At 41.7% G+C, this 23,465-nt stretch overlaps 1 protein-coding gene across 1 annotated transcript in view; it reads right to left on the bottom strand.

Moving 5' to 3' along the window:
• usta (uronyl 2-sulfotransferase a) overlaps positions 1-23,465 on the bottom strand; it is a 50,456-nt gene that overhangs the window by 12,448 nt on the left and 14,543 nt on the right. The window contains exons 2-3 of the mRNA XM_079180210.1: positions 9,171-9,214; positions 2,956-3,111 (exon numbers count right to left, since the gene is read on the bottom strand). Of these exons, the coding sequence (XP_079036336.1) occupies positions 2,956-3,111; positions 9,171-9,214 (200 nt within the window). The remainder of the gene's footprint in view (positions 1-2,955; positions 3,112-9,170; positions 9,215-23,465) is intronic.

The following is a 23,465-nucleotide window of genomic DNA, read 5'->3' as shown; positions in this document are numbered from 1 at the left end:
AGCCGAAATAATCAACACCTGTGTTGGAGACAAATATGGAGGCCAGACATTATAGAAAATGATTCCAGGAAGATCAGTCCAGATATTACCGCAACGTCTCATACAAAGCTTTTGTATCTGCTGGAAAAGTTGTTTACAGGGTTTACAGGGATTACAGCAGCATAGTGGATAGTGCAAACAAGATACATCGTAAAAAAACAAGATCAAAACAAGTATTATAAATAAGTAAATAAGTAATAAACAGTAAAGAATACTAACTACGTTATACAGTACACAGGAGGTGAGAGCTAGTCTCCAAAATAAAAAACCTCATTTAAAAAAAAAAAGAGGCTCATTTGCTTACTTTACAAAAAAAAAAAGACTACCGGCTTGAAATTGGTTAATCCAATTCTATGTGACCAAAGGCTTCAAACTGTTGCTTCGAGTTGTAGCGGGTGAGATGCTACTAGGGAATAACTGTTTACAATCTTTGCTTGTACTGGGGCTAGTCACTTTTCTGTGTTTGCGTATCTGTGGCTGTGATGCAGATACACAAGGTTCACGGCTGTAGAGCAACTGTCTGCTGGTTAATGTTTTTGGTAAGAAGGCGGAAACAGGATCCCACATGAACGCAGGCCCACTTCCAGCAAAGATGCTCTCTTTCTGTTTCTGGAGATTTTTAAGGTGGACTTTTTTTTCCCCTCAGGAAATGTCTTAAACCTCTCTCTCCCCCTCAGCCTGTTGCCCCTGTTCTGAAAGGGACAGATGGGTCACTATCCGCCATAAATCTGCAGAAGCTCTGCAAAGTTCCAGACAAATAAGGCCCCTTCACTTTTTGGCAACCCACACACAAGGCATCAACCCCGGGCAAACCCATTAGCGGACTACTGGGAGAGCCAGAAGGAAAAAGGTCCAAAAGCAGAAGTCTCGAGCCAGAACCACAACTGATGAGACCAGCATGTCTAAACTTAGGCGACACGCGTCTGGATCGGCATGGGTCAACACACACAGAAGTGCACACGCAAATAAACACGCAACGACGGAGCTACACTTTACAGAATCACACACAAACACAAGCACAGGCGTACACTCTTAAGCAGACCCCCCCTTGCACAGACACTGGAATGCACAAACTCTTTCTGAGGAGCATCGCTTGGGATCATTCACAGAGACGCGTTATGTCCAGAGAATGAATGAGTCTAATGCTGTTCTGCCACTGTGTGTGCAGCCAGCGTTTCAGGGTTTTGATGAATGGATAAATAAGTAGCTGTTTCAATATTGACTTAACATTAACATCAAATCGGTCAGTAATGGCTAGACATATTTAGCATCTGCTGACCATGCAAAAGAGGTTAGCAGTAGCTTATCCCTAAAGGATTCTGTCAATAACGTCATATGAGGATATGAGTCATCTCCGCAATACTCCCACACAAACACACAGTGAAGTCACTTTTTCACCCAGATGACCAAAAGAGGCATTGCATTAGTGGGAAATGTCATGAACAGAAGTGCATATGAGGAAGCTTTGGCCTCGCACTGGTAAGGAAATCAAATATTTCTGCCTTCACTGCTACTGAAAAACATTGACATCAATCGGGAAATTCTTTTCTCACCACCCCATCAGGGAATGTTAACGGTCAAGGTCTCTGGAGCATGCTGGCACAACTTCAGTAGTGGAAAGTAACTAAGTACATTCACCCAAGTGCTGTATTTCAGTACAATCTTAGGGTACAAGTCTTATTCCCGAGTGTCTCCAATTTATGCTTGTATTTGACAACATTTCTGGAGAAAATATCAACCATTTTTATTAGTACATTTAGTTTTTTCTCAATAGTAATAATCCAATAGCGTTGAGGTTAGAGTTATGAATGCATTTACACAGGTAAAAACACAATAACGTAACACACTTGTAGAAAAACAGGATTGTGTTGGTGAGATTATTATACCATATAAACATATTTTAGCCTAAAAGGGGCCATTGTTATTTTTGGGTGCTTTTACTTTTAATATTCGGGTGCATTTTGCTGGTCAGTACCTCTGTACTTCTACCTGTATCAACATTTGTTTAGAATTTCACTTGTGGTGGAGTGTCTGTACTTACTCAAGTCCCATTGGATTGTTGTTTAATTAAACTTCAGTACAGCTGTTACTCTCACAATAAACTAAATTGAACTCATCTGGTCAAGGCCAGGTCTCTGTGAGCTATCCTGCCAAAATCAGGGCTTTTTTTTTGGAACTACAGTTTGGAGTCCTGTTTACATCAGTAACTGTTTATTGATGGCAGGCCCAGTAGATAATAATATTTACATTATTTATTTGTATATTTAATGAAAACAGGGATTCGTGGATAACGTCTTAAGGAAAAGGTTAGGTCTGCACAAAAAACATCAATGCCATTTAGATATGCTTCATGCACGTTAGCATTTGCGTTGGCATTCCCGGCAGAGGCCAGCTCTTCTTAGAGTCTCAAAAGGCTGCGGTTTTTTAAACGAAAGCAGTTTTCCTCTTTAAAGCTAACAGTTATGTCCTCGAGATATTCCAGGAAGTAATAAACGGAGATCCCCTATTCCTCAGCCTTGTTCTCACAATGAATGAAAGGCAAACACAGAAGAGCTCTTGCTGCTGTTATGTGTTCACTGTGACCACAAAGTTAAGTGCAAAATTTGAATCAATTAAGTTGTTTTCCAAATACAGTACGTGTTACCTACCATGTACTGGGGAGTTTTTTTTTTTTTTTAAGATTTGACAACAGCAGCTTCTTTGAATATCTGGTTGCTCAAGTGAATATTTATATAGAAATGGGGCCCAAAGATGTAAGCAGATGTAAGCAGCAATGATAAAAATTACCGAGCATATGACGATATAAACATTTCAAGCCCCATTTTCTTGTGTTATTAACTGGAAGTGAATATCATGAAACCTCTGACCCTGTTTCTTCACCTTGATCGAATCTTTAAATCATCTCCTTTATCTTACCTGTTCATGTTTTGTGAGGCGTGTTTTATTGTGGATATCAGAGGAGACCAGGTTGAACTGATGTTCTTCAGCCAGCAATCTCAGCAAGATGACCACCGTCCGGCTGCCGCACTTCCCCACGCGGTTATAAACCACCTGGCTGGGGAACGGGAGCACCTGCAAACACACACAGAAAAACATAAAGAGAAAGAAAGAAAAAAGAAACAGTGATACAAAGATTGAGCTGAACCGTTTCTTCTTGTATGCTAAAGAAGATATTGTTTGTTGTATGTTAAGATGCTACAAAATGACTTTTACTGATGTGTTTTCTGATTATATAGAATGTATCTGTATGTTTTAGGGCACCAGTGTGTGGAACAAAACTGGCCATAAAAAATGTTAAAGGAAAAAGACACCAAGTGTGAAATAAATCTAAAAGGAAATTCATTAAGCTCTGGCTGGAGCCTCTTTTCCTTTGACCTTTGACCTTCTGTTTCTCACATCTACTCTCCCTGGGGCTGGACTCAATTGACCCTGCAACGTATTTCCTTTCACTGACGAAACACACACACACACACACACACACAGATTGAGAGCAGACATGCTTGGTTTCATCTTCTCTCTTCATATGCTTATTCCTCCGCTGAACTCAATGAGTCAGATATTCTGCTGACTTCACTGCAAAGCAACTCTGTAGTGTTTTATCACACACACACACACGCATGTACACACCTCATGACTCACCAATTAAACAAGAAGCTCAGCCATGATTCAGAGACTCAAATAAAGTGGAAATGAGGCATGTGACAGTAAATCTTTGCTTCCAAAGGAAGAGGAAGTTGAGGCTGACATGCGTATTGAACATGAGACTCATTTTAGCACAAGGGCAGCAAGAATGCACTAATTTGGCAATTATCCCGAAGGGCCTACAAGGTTTACTCAAGTGGCCCCTTAAGAATAAAGGCTATCCGAGCGAATGTACCAGTGAGAACAAGAGGGACCAAAAAATTGGGGCCTGTTAAAGGAATTAAGGAGAGAATGAGACAGAGGGAGACAGGTCACTTAAAAGCCATCTGGAAGATTTCTTTTCCAGTAAATGTGATAGAGATCTACCACAAAAACAACGGAGGCAGATCAGTTCTGTGTTGCCTTGAAAACCCTACTTCCTCATCACTTCGAATAAAGCGTTCCTGTAAATCAGATGGGGGGGGGGGGGGGAAATGCGGCTGTGATAAATTCTTGTCGGCATTCCCAGTCTGGAATGGTGATTGTGCATTTCCCAGGAGGTGTTTCTGGATATCTGACACACTGTGTTTTTGGAAGCTAGTCTGACTGACTAAATTAACTAGCTCACTGGCTAATGAGCTGGCTAGTTTATGAACAAATTGGCTAGTTTGATAGTTGGCTGAATGACTGACTCAACAGCTTCTTCCACTCTCCATTGCGACGTGAAATTATCATGAATCTTTCGTTAAATCTCGGGGCTCTTTAGCTCTAGTGCTGCCTACAGCAGTGTCCACACCATCGAGCTCAGCAGGGCCAAACACAACACTTGCTGATTTTGTCTTTCCTCCAAAAGCAGCAGTCCCACCCAGGCTTTGTAAAAACAGCGAGAGCCTCTTTTAATGTTTGCCAGAGGCAAGAAAGAAGAAAGAGAAAGTAACAACAGGATGGACAGCAAAGGAGTCAAGGAGAAAGAAAGAGATGAAGAGGGTGCACTGGTTAATTACAGGTTCGGTCTGATGACAGGCCATCACTAACTGTTTGTTAATCCCAGAATTAGAGTATTGTTTTGGCGACTTCATTAGAGACTGAACCTGTTTGACACATTTAGAAAATAAGATGCGTGGGTTTTTTCCCAGGATGAGTAAGAAAGTAGTGGAAAAACAAGTCACAAATGAAATCTGTGCTTGTACAAGCTTATACAAGTGTGTCGACAGGCGTGCTTCAGCTTGTGTCACTTGCTGGAACTTTGTCGTCACATATCGTAAAGCAATCTCATCTATCAGATATAGTTTTGAAAAACAAACACTAAAAACTAATCAATAGTTGCAATTTTTACTCAGTTAGGAGAAATATATTTTGAACAGTTAGGAGGTTCTCTTGGACAGCAGTCCGACATTCCTTAGTGTTTGCCAAGTAACTAAAGACTTCTCAGCTTATCACAATAATGAGCCGAATGAAATGCATGCAGTGTTTAGCAGGACATCGTTCCCCGCTGATATGATGACAAATGACTGTGTCAGACCTCTAACAGCCCGGCCTTGTATAACACAAGAATAACATCAGAGATGCCGTCAAAAGTCAGAATCTCCCGTCGGCACTGACAGCAGTGAAAGGGCGACCTTTCAGTTTGTGCTATTGTTGTTCCCACTCTGTGGAGCTAAGGTTTCTGATGCATGCTGTGAGAAATATTCGCAGTGTCTGCCAGTAAGGGATTCTGTCAATAGTCGATCCACGGTGTAAAAAAGTATTATATAACAGAGAGCTGTTTTCCACCGTGCCTGATCTGGGCGCTCCTACTCCAGAGAGGCAGACTGTTGTCGTGGTATTTGGCCAATATCAAGCAGACATTGAGGAGATGAGTAGTCCTGCACCTTTCAATCTCTTTCACGCTGTCTCTTCCGCTCTCTCTCCTCTTACTTTCTCAGTGTCCTTTCATTTCTAACACCCTGCCCACACACTCGCACCACAACCTAAAAACGCTTCACCCTGTTTTCGAGACATTTTCAAGCGTGACATTGGTTCAACAAACACACATAAACTATCGTCTCTGCCTCATGGCCTGACCGCCCATTTCCGCTACCTCCAATCCACATAGCAGCGATTTTGAGAACATGTACTGGTTTGTCACATGTCAGACCTCCTGCTGCAGTTCCTGGAATAACACACCAGCAGTACGTCACCGCTAACCTGCACTCTGCTGTTTTTAGTTAGCCCGGCTCTGGGTACATTGCTCTCTACCGTCAACTGTTCATCCCACAACTGAGTGGAGAACAGCATGTTACGGTTTCAGTCAGGGCTCAGTAAAGATTCCTGTAAATTAATGATCTATCCATTCATCTCCACTCCCACCCGAAGAGGGAGCGAGGGAGTCTCACTGCTCTAAGTAGTTGTGACAGCGGCGTTTCCATCCAAGTATGTTTATGAGAATTAAGACGAATGGATTTTCAATGGCGGAGAGCAAATGGGAAACTTTGACTCCTTACGCTCCTTCGCACTTGTTGAATACAGAAACTTCACGTGTGTGACAAATGAAGATCGGAATGCTTTGGTTGAATAACCAATAATCCGCCAAGCTTGCGAGAACATTGGTTTGTGCATTAGAATATTTCTGAGAACAAATCTCTCTTGTTTTGCCTTCTGGTTTCACTAAATATGGATCACAACATCATCGAAACTTCTCAAACATACTCAAATCTTTAGGAACTCTTCAAAGACATTTGAGCCTCACTATTGCTTTTTCTTCCTTTGCATCAGAATTCATCTCATCAATCTTTTTTTTAAATTTCAAAGCCCATATAACATGCCATTGCGGCTATTTTAATATTTAGTGCAATTAAAGAATTGAGAACAAAATATGATGGTGAATGTGATTAAAGTGATATTATTAGAAACACATTTTACACATGACATTTCTTGCCATGTTTCCATACACACAGACTCATAACTCTATTCTGAGAGCTGCGTGGTTTTTCCATACGCTCTCATCCACGTTGAGCTTTCAGCTGAAATTTCTAATCTTTCCCTTCATTTACCAGAACCTCTGTGTGCACACGCTGCAATACGACCGACCTCTGCTGAAATAGAAGATCAATCTCAGCTGCAGCAGGACGTCAACCAAAAGATAATGAGAGATGTGGTTGATGTAGCGCTCGCCACTGACATGGCATTAGCATCATCTGTCTGGGCGATGAGATGACGACATATATGGAATCAATCAAAGTTAACAGCTAAAGTATAATCAGTCAGCCTTGTCTGTGTGGTAGCTGGATGAAGTTTGTAAAGCTTCAATTTCAAAGTCATACAACCAGAATGAAAAACTAATAGTTTATTGATTTCAAACTTCAGGAACTTGGTCGGCCTTCCACAAAAAGAGTAGCCCAATACGTCTTTTATAATATTTCATTTACACATTTAGTTAACTGGTTGATAATGTGGCATTTGCATCTTTGCTAAACCTCCTTTACTGCCTTGGCTCTTTTTAGGAGAGAATTCACTGTAATTAAAATTAAAGATTAAATTATATAGATGTCAGGAGTTTTTTCAGCCCTGATTTGTGTCTGCAGCTCTTCAGGCCGTGTAGAGCCCCAACAAGCTCCACCAGGGTGCTCGAGTCTCTTATTTGAAATCTCCTCACTCCTCGATTGAACCGGAAGTTGTTCTGGTCCACCATCTTGAAGGCCGTCTCAAAGCTCTTTTTCCTAAATTTGAGGAGAAAGGATCTAGGAGCCATCTCTAAGGAGCCATGAACAAGGACATACGAGAGCAGCCTTCACAAAAGTCTTTTAAGGAACGCCAATAATGAATAACAAGTATAAACATCCTGCTGTAATGATTCCCGTGCCTCTAAGCAGGACACAGCACACAGTATAAACAAAGAATGCCCTGTTGTTATTCATGTGCAGGTGTTATGTTGAACAGGTAACAGGCTACAGACAGAAAACACTGCTGCTCTGGCAGGGATAACTGCCTTTATAAGTAGTGTTAGTGTGCAGACACAAACGTTATCAATAGTTTCTACAGCTGTTAAAGATGGTCACAGCTGGATCAGCCGTCATCAGAAGCTGAGGAAAAGACGTCTCATTTCTCTAAAAAACGTATTTCCTCCTTTCTTCTCTTTCGAAGAATCCCCAGTGGGATCGACAAAGACGTAAGGAGAAGTCGCAAAGAAGGGAAATGATGCAATTTAAAAGACTTGGGATGCACCCACACCAGTCTCAGGATAGGTCAACCAGTACTATAGGAAGCCTGAGAGGATACAACCTGGGGCACAAAAGTCCATAAAACACAAGTTGCTGCTCGTAAAGCTTTTTTTGCGAGCCGACAGTAATAACTGGAGGTGATCCAGATGGCTGTGTCAACAGTTTTATCAACTCAGAGTGATATTGAGCACACATCTTTGATGTGATGAATGTCTGCTTAAATTACGAAACAACATTTAGAAAGGAAAATGTTTTCATTAAAAAGATAAAGTAAATTCATCTTTTTCAGTCCCTTCCGTTAAAATCACACTTGTCATGTGTCAAAATGAATTCCAGCGCTTCTGTGTTTGCATAGTAATGAAAATTGTGTCAGGACACTGTCAAGCTGTTGCACTCTCAGCTTTATCTTCGATGCAAAATGGTGGAAACTATTTTTGATTTATTAGACTTCATTTCCAATAAATTTCTACAAGTCCATATAATATTGAATCCTTGGCAATGGCAGTGTTTAAAAAGTAAACCGGCACTGTGGGCTTGTAATTGAAACAGAAACGTTTGTTTCAGATCAAAAATAAAACTGGTATCAAGAAAATTCCAACAACTTCTCCAGTTTGTTTCACGATGATCTGTATGTAACAAGCGCTGTGGTTGCCTGGTTTGGCTTGGTGGCCAGAACAGACTTTTCAAAGTAAACGCATAACTCACAAACAAAGCCCAGATGTGACCTAACTGAACAGCTGCTCACATCCGCCGCAAACTAACCTGTAACCAAATGTTTACGTGCTAAATGCTATGCCCAAACCAGGACAAAACACTGACTCTTCAATCAGAACGGGAGAAAAAAGGAATGACGAATAGGGGAGCGAAAAAAGTGAGAAATGAGGTGAAAATAAGGTGGTGATTGATTCAAGAAGGAGATAATAAACAAGGGGCAGACAGAGGAAGAAAGGAGTTGGCAGGGAGAGAAAGACGGAGCATGGAGGAGAGATGGTCATGCAGACGTGCAGCTGGATGAATACAAGGCCTCTGTGTCAGCGCTGTGTGTGTGTGTGTGTGTGAGAGAGAGAGAGAGAGAGATTTCAGAGCACTACTGTAGCACCGAAGCCAGGTCTAGTTGGTATTTAGAGAGAGTTTGCACGCAGATCATTCACACAGACCTAACCCTTATCCCGACTGGACTGAACTGGCTTGGAAACACAGGGCAGCACATCAGAGAGAGGAAGAGAGGTAGGAAAGAAATCAAAGTAAAAAAAAAAAAAGGGGGAAAAGGGGTGTAATGGGAAATAACATAGAGATAAGAGCAAGACTTACTCTTGGAGCAGGAGGTCCGTGGTCATCCAGATATGTGGATTCACCTGCAGAGACAACAAAGTTAACGTGTTAGGATTCTGACATACATCTTGTAACCACTTTCCATTCACAGAGACCAGAAGACTCAAATATCAGAACTAAAAAGAATGACTGGGCATCAAAATCAGCTACTTTGCATCAGCATGATAACTAAGGATGCACCAATTTCGCTTTTTCATTCACGGTACAGAAATGATACCAGTGTTTAATGAATAAACTGTATCAATTACTCCCTTATGAAAATAAGTTTTTTTTAAGATACTCTCCCATGTTCCTCTTTGGAAACCAGACGAGATTGCATTTCCCCACCCTCTTAAAATGAACTTTGTTTCACAGCGTTTTTTTAAAATTAGTAACACAAGTCAACTTCAATGCCATTTTATTGGAATATAATTATGACATGTTTCTTTTATGAGCTTCACTTGTTTTTGTTCTCTTGTATCTTGAAACGGTCCGAGTAGATATTGCTATTTTTTACTGTGCCCACATTAATCAGATTCATCTAACTTTAGTTCCTCTCCACATGTTCCCCCCTTGCCACACCCAGAGGCTGCACTGAACAACAGGTGGCACTTCACTTAAAAACCCACGCCCCAACACGACAAAACCCACAGAAAACAGCGTAACTCTTCTTCATTAAGACTGAGGGTGTCACAAACAGAGTTACAATGTCTGTATATCGAACACCGTGAAGCTGTTTTATGAGGAAACAATGGAGCTCATTGAAGGCTCCCCCACACTTAGGATATGTGCCTGTTTTTCTGCCCCCCCCCCCCCCCCCCCCCCCCCCCCCCCTCTCCAAATCCAGGCCCTGGCTTCAGACAGCGGCCTTTTCTTTGATTCACCAAATGCTTCCCATCACATTTACAACATTCAGGTGGCTCGCCCAGGAGAGAGGGAGGATGACAAATTGCAGAGCGTGGGGGGGAGTGTAAGGCTATAAAGAGAAGAAATATTACACAAGAGCACAATCTCTCCTTATGTCTGAGAAATGTGATCCGACACACAGATGAAAATAGCAAGACGTGATGCATGAACACACACTGTTTATAACCAGCCAAAGGTTCCCACTTGGCACACACTTGTGTTATGCTTTTGCATGCTTGTGCTGGAAGTGCATTGCATGACTTCGTAAGTGCTGTTTAAACTTAAGATAGTGGTGTGTAAGCTTTGAGTAATTAGCCTGACACTAAGATCCAATCTGCCTCCGTTTGGCTCTGTTGCAATATCACAAACACGTTCACACGCTAAAGTTAATGTAGAACCCGGCTGACTTTCTACGTGTGATGTGGCTCATTCAATCATCGGGAACTGGATGTGTAACTACTGACACAGCTGCACTATTCTCACCTTCGGGGTGTTTTTTTAGACTTGATCTATCTTGCATATGGCGATGTCCGTCTTTCATGACTTAACGCAGTTCTCCTGAGCAATGCTGAGGAAGGTTTGCAGCATTTGAGGTCATGGCAGGATGCGGTGAGGCAAACATCTCTGTTCTGTCATCCATCATAGATAACAGCCCCCCCCCCCACCACCACGACCTCCAACCCCTCTCCACCTCCTGTGTGTGCTTCTCATTAGCATTTCGGATAAGGGATTGGAACTAATGTTTTCCAGGGAACGATGCTTGTTAAAGCTGACAGCTGCCCTGCGCCCCCACCCCCTACAGAGAGAGGAACATTAACTTAATAAATAACTTCATCGACCCCATTGTCCAATTGCTCCAGTGTTAAAAGTCAGTGAAATTCAGATATATCGGCTTGAACAAGAAATATGTCAATTGCAAAACAGGCCACAAAAACATTATCCTGTACTTTGTGGCAGCTGCATTTTGTATATTTTCAGTGTTTACTTGATCAATCTATGGTTTGATAACTATGACTTCATTCTGCCTCCTACACGGCTTCATCTGTTCCTACAAATACACAGGAATAACCTTCAAAAACAGCACTGCATTTAATAATTTACTTAACATGACACAAATACAGATGCTCCTTCAGGATAAAGGGTTTCTCTGAATGGTTGGATAAGTATGAAAATTATGGGAATCTTATTATATGCATGGGTGGATTATTGAACCGGTCCGGACAAGAAATAGTCTGTCTTGTATAACTGGTAAAGAGGCGTGCCATTGTGGATCTGGAAAAGGATTAAGCCTCCATTCATCCCGAGGATGAGGAAAATGGTTTTAATTGGCAACACAACTCCAGGGTTAAGGTTCTTGTAAAACAACTGTGAACAACGCTTTTGCATGTCTGTGCCCAGGGGTCCATTGTCTCATAACCCGCCCATGGGCCTACAGGACATTTTGCATCAACATGGCAGATAGGAACCTCCACCTTCACTAAAACACCAAAAGAGGGAATTTCTTTTGGAAGACTGGTGCTCAATCTCGCCGATAAGAGTTTTTGTAAAATCAGTGAAACTGTTCTGGCAGATTGTGGTAGGCCAACACCGTACTAATGTTTTCTGGTTTGTCTTGTGCTCGTCAGTGATAACTACACAGCGAGGCACTCTTTTGCGTCTGTACGGTGTGCACTGGGATTTCATTTAACTCCAATGTAAACCCCATCTGTGTCATTATTAGACGGCCAGAGCAACTGAAGTAGTTTTATTAGCAAGAAAGTCAACACAGGGTGTTTGGCATGGCAGGATGGACGGGTTCAGACAAACTCAGGTTTACGTTTAGTCATTACTCAGAGTTATCTTATGTAGCAAACGTACTTCTTTTAACCCAAAACACAACCTTTTCCTAAACCTAACCAAGTAGTTTTGTTGCGCATGTAAACCGTTTTTCTGTGAACACAGAAGTTTATTTTGAAAAGACACTATGAATGTCACGTGCAGAAACTTGACACGCCGTCCTCGAGCCCAAAGCCGACACGAATACACGCATCATGATTGGTCAAGTGGAGAAACAGCTAAGTAGCAGAGGGCTAAGGGCTCCTTTGAAGGAATAATTCCCAAATTAAACAAAGGTCAGTGTCATCTTTGAACATCCACATGTTTATGGTATGTAGTGTGTGTGTGTGTGTGTGTGTGTGTGTGTGTGTGTGTGTGTGTGTGTATATGTGATTAAAGGAGAAACTAACCGGAGTGTAGGTATGCATGGGCCTGTAGCTAAATGGATAATTGGATTACTGTGTCACAAGATCCACGTACTCGCCTCTGGCTAAGAGCAGCTGCATAACCAGCCCTAAGTACATTATCTAATCAATACTGCAAGATGAACAACATAAATCAGTAGTGCATCAAGGGTTTTGATCCGTAAATTCTAAAAAAAGTGTGTCTATAATACCTAGAAAGGCTTTAAAAACAAAGGAACCAAAAAACATCGAAAGCTTTTAAAGCCTTCAAAGCAGACTGTTGTTGCTGTATACAATCTGTGCCATTTAGGAACAACAGCATTTTGTAAGTGAGTGTTACTTCCACTCCCACAATAACTTTTCAAAGGGTCCGTCTTCACTAAACTAAGAAAAACTGTGGAGCAAATAAAAGTGTCTGATCTGCACAGCAAGACATCTCCACATATCAATCTGAACAACACATGTAAGTAATACTGGAGAAGCAGTCATATTATTAAGCAATGTAATTGATTTGGCAGAACAAATTGTGAATCTCTGTAAATGTGATTATTGCCAAACATATTTTCTGCATGAATAAAAAATACAACAGGATCTAATTCTTGTGAATCTGCTGAGGGAACCAATCACTCACTATTTTCCCCACAGATTTAAGGACAACAAAACTAAAACTCTACTCACACAACAGCAAGCCACCATCAAACATCTCTATCCTTGTTCCTGTTTGTGCACACTAACTGTGAACCCTGTATTTGCACTAGTAGAAGGATCCAATTAAACTTTTAACACAAAAAGAAAAGAAGAGAAAACAAGGCTATAGCCGCTGCCCCTGTCCAGGAATTTGTTCGAGGAAATTACCACCTACATCAATTAGTCACCTCATTAGCTGAGCCGGGGGGGTTTGTGAAAGAATGACTCGTCTACAAAGCTCTGATTAGCTCGGTTGTTTTTCCACATTTTAATTGAGATGTGGAAAACAATTCAGAGGTCAGGAATCAGAACAACTGAATGCAGAAAGAAAGAATACTGTCACAGGACACATATTCTTTGGCGTGGAGAAAACATAGCTTTGGTCTGTAAGACATGCATTTTATTAATATTTAATTGACAATTCAAACCAAAGAACTGTACAGTGTACAGAGATCTCTACATTTGTACGGGAATAACTCATTGGGCGTCATCCCGCAACAATTCCTTCAGGCTCTGGAATCTTCCCTTTGGTGTTGGCCTGCTTCAGGAATGCTATAGTTTGGGAATTTCATAAACATGTATTTAGAGCATAGACCATTTCTTTTGCTTTGTGAAATTGGCGACCTAGCTAAGTAGAGCTTAGGAAAGAGCACATCCCAGAATAGGCTGAGGTGGGAGCAGAAAACCACACAGGAATGGCTATTGACAATACGGCCAAGAGGATAGGCGCAGTGTTGAAGTCAAGGGGCCTTCGCTTTGCTGTGGGACAGGACTCAAAGCGAAGATGGAAGGTTACGGAGCTGTTGCACTGGAATGTATTATGTATGTGGAACCAGATTACAGGTTCCCAAAACTGTAAAGACTAAACTCTCTCCTCCTTAACCACATCCTGCTGTAGTTTCAGTGTATACTGCAGATGTAAATGAGAGAATGAAGTTGTGTGCTTGCTGTTGTAGGAATAGCTTTTACACTCAACACAAACGGCTGGACAGACAGATAGCTATCTCATGACATTGAAAAATTACATAACTTCTGCCTGACCCAGCTGTGTGAAACACACCCAGTTAAACTAGACACACGTCTATGGTTACAGTCCTTGCAAAACATTTGTGCCATAATAGAGAGCATATGCAAACAAAGTCAGCGTGTACGGGTTACATACAAGCTTTTATGTGTGTGTTTGTCTGTGAAATGTGTGTGTGGTTACCCAAACCCTTTGATTTGGAGTGAGGGAGTGGCCCTGTTAAGACCTGTAGCGCGACTCATCTACCTAATTACAGAAGGAAGTTAAGCTCAGGGTCAGGGTCTCCACCCACTACGCCCTGCTCCACATCACCCCTCAGTCACTCGAGAATCAACAATGGTCAGACAGCTTTTTGATATAAATAGAAAGGCTGTGTGCCGTTGCTATGTTATTGCAGGTGCCCAAAGACTAAAACTTGGAAGGGAGACTAATTTGTGGACCTATTGCTCCCCTAAAATTTTGGTTACTGAAATGGAGTGGGAGGACACATATGCATATACATTTGCAGGGGTTGGGAGACTTCAAGATGACAGTAAGCATGTCATTTGTGGACACTAGTGGTTGCCACCGTGTATACTGTATACCGCTAAACTGATGACCCAGCAGAGCAGTGTTGACTCTGGTGGCTGTGCAGCGCAGAAGCCATAAATAAAAGACATACTTAGTGGAACAAGAAAAAGAAAAGCTTAATCATTTCCAATGTTAAGGAAAGAGGAAACAGCAGTGACTCATACAATTCATGAGAAAATGATCCATGTCAATGCTTGTATTGTTAGGGTAAACTAGCGCTGTAGATGACAATGATGCCTTACGACAACCCATAGCAGTCATAACTGACGCATTTGAAGCAATGAACACATTTGAATCAATTATTGCGTGTTTTGTTCGATAACGGTTGATCAGTTTTGTATTCAACCAACAGTGCATTTCAAAAATGCTGGGAGCAGCACACTATGAACTCAAACTACCACACGTAAATGTCACACTTGACAAAGTCAACTGATCTACGAGAACCCAGATGAGTCATTTGAGGTCTCTCTGACTTTGAAGAAGCATTCGTTTGAATGAAGCCAAAGCAGCAAAGCAAAGTGAATCAAATCAAAGTGAGGGACTTTGAGCTTGCAAAGTATCCACATGTGGAGTAGAAGAGAATCACCTGGTTAAAACCCAAAGGCAGGATTCCTGAATATAAAGTAATATCACTTTCTGAATCACATCTTACAGCATGGCACAGATACTGAACTCCAGGTGCATGTTACGTTGTGAATCTTGACCTTGTGAGACTCTACTCTATCTGGCAGGCTGTCACACAGTCTATGAGCACTGAATGCCTCTGAAGGTCTGGCTTTAAAATGAAGAAATGAGCCATGCAGTAGAAAATTGGGCAAACAGTTGAAACCCTAATAGATGTCTGACACCAAACACAGCCAAAGTAGGAGAAGTACTCACTCATCAACTGCTCAGACAGTGACGCAAATGCTTTTACTTGGTGACATAATGTAGGTTATCATCTCTATACTGCTCCAATCATGACAAAGAATCATACGTCAGAATCAGAAAATAATGTTAATCACAGGATGTGACACTGTCAGGGATTTCTGGTAAACCGCATGCTCTGTCAGCTTATTCTGGACGAGTCACTTCCCCTTTAAAGAGCACCAGAGTGCTTTTACAGTTTTTACGTACCTCGTACCTTGTGGATATGTGGGCACGACACCAGCTGTCTTGCCAGCCTTTCGTTATGGATACAAAGCCTGTATGGCCATTTTGATTGACCCGTGATTTTTCCCACACACCTTTACAAAAGAAGTCAAATAGAGAGGACTTTTTAAATCTTACGGATAGATTGATAACAAATATTACACAATCACCACTGGTGACAAATGTGCCATACACAACTGGAACTGGGAGGGTTTCAGAGAGTAAATGAAGTAGTTTGTTGTGAGATTTTGTGCAATTAGCAGCGACAAGATGTTGTCTTTCCATTAATACATGTTATTGTGACTGTCATCAAAAGTCTTTATATGGATAAGAAATGGTTGTCCAATTAACACTGTAACTATGAAATTGGAGTTTTACATATTGGTATGGAGTATAAACATTATGGTAATTATAACCTAATATAATTATAACGTAGTGTATGAATTAAAGATAGATTTAAATACTTAATATTAAAAACATTATTTTGTGGTTTATACCAGTGTTTTTAACACATTATATTCACTGGGAACTTTAACTGTGATAGTAATTAGTAAATGTACCACCACATTGGCTCGGCTGCAAATGGGACAGAAGGTTCTGCCTAAATGAAAGAAGCCAGACAAACGCCCTCCTTTAACTGTTTGTTTACAATACAGCTCCCTTGGCCCTGAGCATCAACCAAGCCAAATCCAGTTTTTGAAAGAATCTATCTTCTCCCTTTTGGCAACACAAGCTTGTTTATCACTTTATCCCTGTTCTTCATCGTCTATACAGAAGCTAGTGCTGACCAACAATATGACTTGCTTGTGAAATCCCAGAGTTATCGGACACGTTCACCATTTTTCAGCTGAAGCGGAACATTTGCCCAAAATCCCTCCTGCTTGTTTTGAGACAATACTATACAGAAAATGGAAAGAGAAAAAGGATTATAATTGGTTTCTTACAACTTCTTTCATCATGACAATGTCGAAAACAGACAACAGTCGGTTGTGGGAACCGTAAACAATCTACACCCTTGTTTTAGGATCCAGTGGTGATGCTGCTGAGTCACAAATCAGGCAAGCTATAGATAAATATGGGAAAACAAAAAGAGCTGGGTGCGCACTCATCACCAAATCAGATATCTTTAGACTGCTGGTGAACCACATCTGAACATGTATTTTGCATTTTTGTTCGCCTTTTACGTTGCTAGCCACGAAGGGTACTTTTTCTGGCCACTGTGAAAAAACTAAACAGCTGCCATTAAGAACACTAAGGGTGAGCAACTCCTGCAGTTACATGCACAGAATCATTGCTTTATATGTTTAGCTGTTACACACCGATGCGGAAAAAATGGTTCATGAGTCTTAAAACCTGCTGGCTTTCTCCCGCTGCGTGTGATTTTACACTGAGCGCTGTCAGCTATCTGCTTGCTTTAGGTTTCATGCTTGGATGTGCATGTAGCCACTGAGAAAGCCTGGAATCTGGAAGACCTGCAACGTGCTCTATCTATTGCACGGAGCAGCACGCTTTAACCCCACGGCCAAGGACACACATATGAAACGCATAGTCCTAAAAAAAAAAACAATCACATCTGGGAAGAGCTGGAATGCCAGTAAATAGTGAATCAGAGCTTAAAGGAACAGTTTGACATTTTGGGAAATACACTCATTAGCTTTCTCATGTCTGTATGCTGAATATGATGCAGGAGTTTAGCTCTGCACACAGACTGGAAACAGTGGTAAACAGCCTGGTTCTGTCCAAAGGTAAACACAATCTGCATCCCATTACTTCTGATTTATTAGATGTAGAGGTGCTGGTACGCTGACTTTAGCTGTTCCCCCGTGTTTCATGTCTTTATGCTAAGGAAAGAAAGAAGACAAAGAGTACCATATGAAGGAGGGATGAATGAGAGCTACCGAGTTACTACGGAGTTCCTGGGTTCGTCATGTGACAGAAGATTCAGGAAAACCAGCTGCTGCAGTCTGCAGTTCAGCAAGGAAATAACAAAATATGAAAAGAAAAAAAGTCGGGTGGGTGGGGGGTGGGGGGGTGGGGGGGGGGGGGGGGGGGGGGGGTGTAGAGGGAGGAAGAATGAGAGACAGCGAGAGGGAAACAGGAACAAATTGTTATCAAATCAGTTTGTGAGCCCTCTGCGGAGGTCAGCAGAAGAAGATGAATTGCACTATCTGGCAGCTATGGCTTCCTCATTGGCCTGAAATGCCTTCAACAGAGAAAAACACATAATGATTCCACCAGGAAGCACAGATTCTTACACACACACACACACAGACGCAGATACAGTGCTGTGTAAAAAGTACCTGCACCAGCACACACACAAGGACTGCAAAAAAAAAAGACGCATTCCAAAATAACCAACGAGATGTTGCTCTGTCTAATGATCAATGTGAATATTTGTGAAAGGTAATGAAAGTAAGGAACTCGTACAAAACACAAAATAATGATTATTGGCTCTTATTAATAACTGGTATACTGTGTTGGAATTGTATTGCTTCGTGACAGGACGTGCTGGCCCAGGGGCTCAACCAGCTGTGAGGAAGACCCTTGTCATATGGAGGATGACAGGAGATGCAAGCATTCCTCTGTATATTGTTATACGCTATGACAGGACTTTAATCGTAACAATGTGCGCGTCCATGTGTGTATGTGTCAACCATGTGTGAGTCAAACAGGAGAGCTATTAATTTTGATGCCTCGTGTCTCAAATCTGACATTTAATCTCTTTCTGTCTGCCGGTCTGCAGCAGTAGCCCTTATTAGACGTTGCTCCCCAGCAAGCACCGCTGCAGCTTGGCCATTCAGAACAAACAGACCGCATAAAGAGACCCTGTGTGGTGCTAAATCTCACACTGAAGTGAGGGACAAGAGAGAGGTGGAGGAGAGAGAGGCAACTAATGAGACAAATAAAGGTTTGTGAAAGATAAAGGACAGAGGTGGACGACAAGCGATGGTCAGACAAATTATGGAATTATGGAAAGAGGGTCTTACAGTCACCCCAAAATGTTGGAATAACTTCCTGTAGAGCCTTGTCAAAACTGAGATCATGTCATAAATGACATCGACGGGGGGGGAAAAGTGAGAGCTCCACACAATGTGTGACTGTAATCCACTGAAGTGTGCTACTTTTCTCATGGGCCCCAACAATAGACCTTTATAGGACTGTTACACTGTTCTGTTTGACACGGAGAGGTGTGATTTCGGCACAGGGCTGATCCATTCCAGACATATGGTATATTATCGCAACACATAAATGTCGGTCACTATCACTTGCTGTAAATTAACAAGACATAGGAGAAATGCAATGGATGATTTTAATGTTCCAGTCTGTAGCCCATCTTGTGTTATTAATAGATAACACAAATGTAATAGCCCACAGTAACTTCCACAAATTCATTGTAAAATATATTTAACAGGTAAAAAGAATGTAAAAGAAAACCATGCTGCAATATGTTCCAATGCAACCATTAGTAAAGAAACAAACCCATTGACGTATGTTCTCTGACATACAAAACAAAAAATCTAAAAGCCACAGCCTCTATATCTCAAAACATCATTATCACTTGGGCAACAATTCCAAAATGTCCTATTCACTGTGGAAACAGTCAATGCCAGTCGGTCAAATAAAGTATAAGACAGCCTCTATGACAATAAAAAATTGACGTGCAACAGTGCATAAACTAGACAGAAAAAAACATAAAACAAAGTTGGAAAACTTCCTCCACAATAAACCCTGAACCTAATTGCTGCAATGGAATTTTCATAAATACACGTTCAACATAAACTGACAGAAACAGTCAGTACAATCATACAGTGGCTCTCAAGAAAGCACATGCAAATAGACACAACACAAGCAAATGAAGAAACTTCTTCGCCAATCTGATGCCTCATGCAGAGCATTGAGAAAAAGTGCTGTAGACACAGAAAGGTCCCACCATCACTTTCTGAGCGTCCCCTTGGAACAGTTTCCTTTGTGTTGTGAGTTTATATTTGCAGCACTTCTTCTAATTGCATGTGTGGTCAAACTGATGTTCTTGTGTGTGTCGACAAGTTGGTTAAGATGTTTTCTAAATGTTGTGCATGCGTAGTTCAATTGTTGATGATGTTTCTTAATTTGCTTGTGTTGTGTCATTTCTGTATTTGCTCATGTGCAGTATGTTGAGCTCACAGGGCCACCGTACAATCAGGAGCCAGAGTCAGAAATGTTTCTACTCACTGCCGACAGGAAATCAGACCGGGAGCAAGGCCAACAATAGTCAAATCTACATCGTGCCCAAATGCCAGGGAATTTTCCACTAATGCTCAATAGCTGATTTATTTAAATGAGGTATTTGTTTCAATCCCCCTAATTCATCATCATTATAATCATATTTGGGTAATATTTTTCTTTCCTAATTTCCAGTTTGGAAGAATTGACCTCTTCCAAACCATGACTATTATTCCATACACATCACTGTTGTACAGATGCAATAGTTGCCAATGTGCTCAGGCTTTAGTATATATGTGTTTCTACAATAATGTATAATGCCCTGAAAAGCTTTGAAAATATGTGTAGGCACGCTATACTTCGCATGCATGTGTTGTGTGTGCTTTTTTCACATGTAGAACCGGAGTCCGCAAAACCTCTAACTAATTACACAGTGGATGGTGGCAGAGCCCTGGCCTTCGAGCCGGCATCATCTGTTACATAAATACTCATTTGACGGAAACTGCTGTCAGGCTCCGCATTGTTCAGTGCCAGGTTGAACCGCTGCTGGACAGGCACGCTGCCACTCCCTTGTTTTGTGTGTTAGATGGGGGAAAAACAACAAAAAAGGTGCCTGTGTACATGTGAGAGGCTGAAGAGGGGCGTGTGTCTGCGTGTGTGTGTGTGCGTGCGCGTGTGTGTGTGTGTAAGTGTGCAAGGACATTTTACAGTGCCCGTTACCAGAAGCCACAGGATGTGCGTCTGCAGCAGACCACCTTGTACCCCATGACATCACCATAGTGCCTCCTGAAATTCCACACACACACATGCACACACACACACAAACACACGCACACACACACACTCTCACACACAAACACGGTTAGTTCCTGAGACATTATGTTTTCCCTACCCACATCAGGTGCCAAATAAAGTGCATTTGCCATGTGTTGAGCACATGTTGGTGACGCTGATCTGCTCCAGTGAAGAGGAAAACTTTAACAAACATTTTGAATAGCAGTTGAGGTATCATGCCTCACGCGTGCATAATCAAAACATGTTAACTGTCAAGACCGCATCTACAAAGCATCCCGACTAAACCAATTTTTTTATATGGAAATAAAAATGAAGTGAACAATCAAAACGGAGTTGCAACGTTTGAACAGTTTGGTGATAATGCAGTGACAGGCGTTGTGCCACAGTGGCCAGAAAGAGTGCAGAGAGCAACAACCGAGCAATAAACAACAGATGGCAGCTCTCACTTCCAAGAACAGCAAAGTATTTATAGATGAAGCCTTTTCAAACAGGCTTCATACTGCAGAAACAATCAGGGCATTTTAAAACCAATCCAACATCATCATGAATCACAATAATGAGCACAGTCTAAAAGCAAACCATAGTCTACACTGTGAACCACCGCAACAATAATAATCACACCACAATACATAAAACAAGTCCAACATGAGAGGGGATGGACCAGCTTTGCTTTTAGAACCAGATGTAATATAAGATTTGAAGTGACTTGATTGCAGAAGTAATGGTAGTGTGTCTAGTTAAATTAGAAGTTGTAGGTTTGTAGGTTGGTTCATGCGCACCATGCATACATGTCGAGACAGTTAAATCTGTGGAAACCTGTCCACATAAAAGCAGCCACCTGCTAGAGCAAGCTATGTAGGGGTTTGACTACAGTCTATAATAAGGCACCAAGCTTAGACATCATATTAGGCTTCCTATGTGAGCAGAGGTTAAGTCAGCTTGAGATGCACGAACTGTGATCCAGCTTCAGAGACAGAGGAAGTTGTATCTCAGCTTCCCCAGAGCGGAGCTCGCAGAGACGCGTCGTGCACCTCCTGAAAAATGTGACTGAGCACCAGGCACCCCGGACGACGCAGAAGTTTGATTGGACATCAGAGTCGAGATGTGGGTTGTCCACACAGGCATCTTAGATCCATTACAACAACAACAATAACAACAACAACAACGACAACCTTATCAATTCTAAGCACAGCAGCTCCTCCAAATAATCAACTCTTCCATATTTCTTTTCCAGCCATGGAGTATTGAATCACAACTATCGAGTAAATCAAGGGTTGGCCAGACAAAGGATTTGAAATCTGCGGTTCCAAATCAAATAGAAATGACACGCAATCCGCAATTTCAAGCAGTACTATGTGTACATATGTATATGTATGTTAATATTTGCTGCTGAAACAGTTTTACATCCTGGATACATCCTTCAAACGCATAGTGAAGAGCCATCATGTCTGCATCTCTGTAAACTTTCTTTTCCAAAAGTTAGATAATATCTATTGCGGGAGTGCAGTTAGTGACAGCGTGAGCTCCATGGTAGATTTGACATTAGTGACGGAGTAGCAGTAGGGGGCGGGGCTTGGTGAAGGGCGAGCTGGTTGGACCATGTGGCCACTTTAATAACCACGTTATAATAAGTGTAAAAAGACAAATATAAAACGCTTATTCAAACAACATGTACTTAAGCTGCCATAACATTAAATCTATGTGGTTATGATGAAAAAGGCTATTCAGCAAGCTCACAATGGCACTAAAGAGCAAATACTTTGATGTCAGCATGTTTGTTTCACACGTGCACAGTGAGCTTCTGGGCACTTTGCTCATTTCTATTTTGCCCACTCCTGGACTTTTTTGTCAAGCACTCAAACCCAAACCACAAGCTCTAGAGCAGAAGCATTGAAGAAATATACACCTATTATGGGTCATTAGGAACCTAATTTTCATCATAAAGTGGGTTTCCTTACACTATCAGCAGAGTGCCAAGTGTAGTCCTCCTCTGTTTCTGTCACCGATGGCAGAGGCAGGGATGAAGGTGCTAAATCTCCCTTGGCCTCTGCTGTGTTAAGGCAGGGTTACATAATATATCACATCTTGGTTAGAGGCAGCACACTGAGACCCTGTACTACATTCTCCCTACAGGCTCCCTGCTGAGCCACACACTCTCCCTCACCCTCACACACATATATAGCTACTGTACACACGCAACCAAAGGCAGAGGCAAACACACACACACACACACACACACATACACATTCAAACGCCAGTGCTGTTGATTCATGCTAATGCAGGGCTGGTAGAGCTCCACGGTGTGAAGGTGAGGGAGACTCTCTCACCCTTGACTGGCCTCTCGGAAATGTGGGCACGGCTTCAAATCCAGACCAAACACTATAGCTCACAGAGAGAGCTGCGGCCAGATATAACTAGCTTTCATTCATAAACACCACTTGACGGCCATCTCATTGTCATTTGAGGGCAGCTATGAGGATTAACGCTCAATCACGGTCGGGCAGTCTGCCTTTGAATGGTGGGCATTCATTCATGGTCTGGGACAGGCATGCATAAATCCAGTTTTCACACCTTTTTTTTTTAAAAAGACGGTGTGTGAAAGATGAATGTTGTACTGAAATATTGAGATCACATGGGAGAAGACAGAAAAAAAGAAATGCCAGAATTAAAAACTAGACCGCAACCACACCCAAATTGTAACTCATTGGTTTAGTAAGAGCTGGATTCAAGCTATATTTGAAACCTCAGTATACCTAACTG

This window comes from Pholis gunnellus (genome assembly GCF_910591455.1).
Source record: "Pholis gunnellus genome assembly, chromosome: 19".
NCBI lineage: Eukaryota > Metazoa > Chordata > Actinopteri > Perciformes > Pholidae > Pholis > Pholis gunnellus.
The sequence above is the reverse complement of the archived record's forward strand: the minus strand, read 5'-3'. Positions and strand labels throughout refer to the sequence as shown.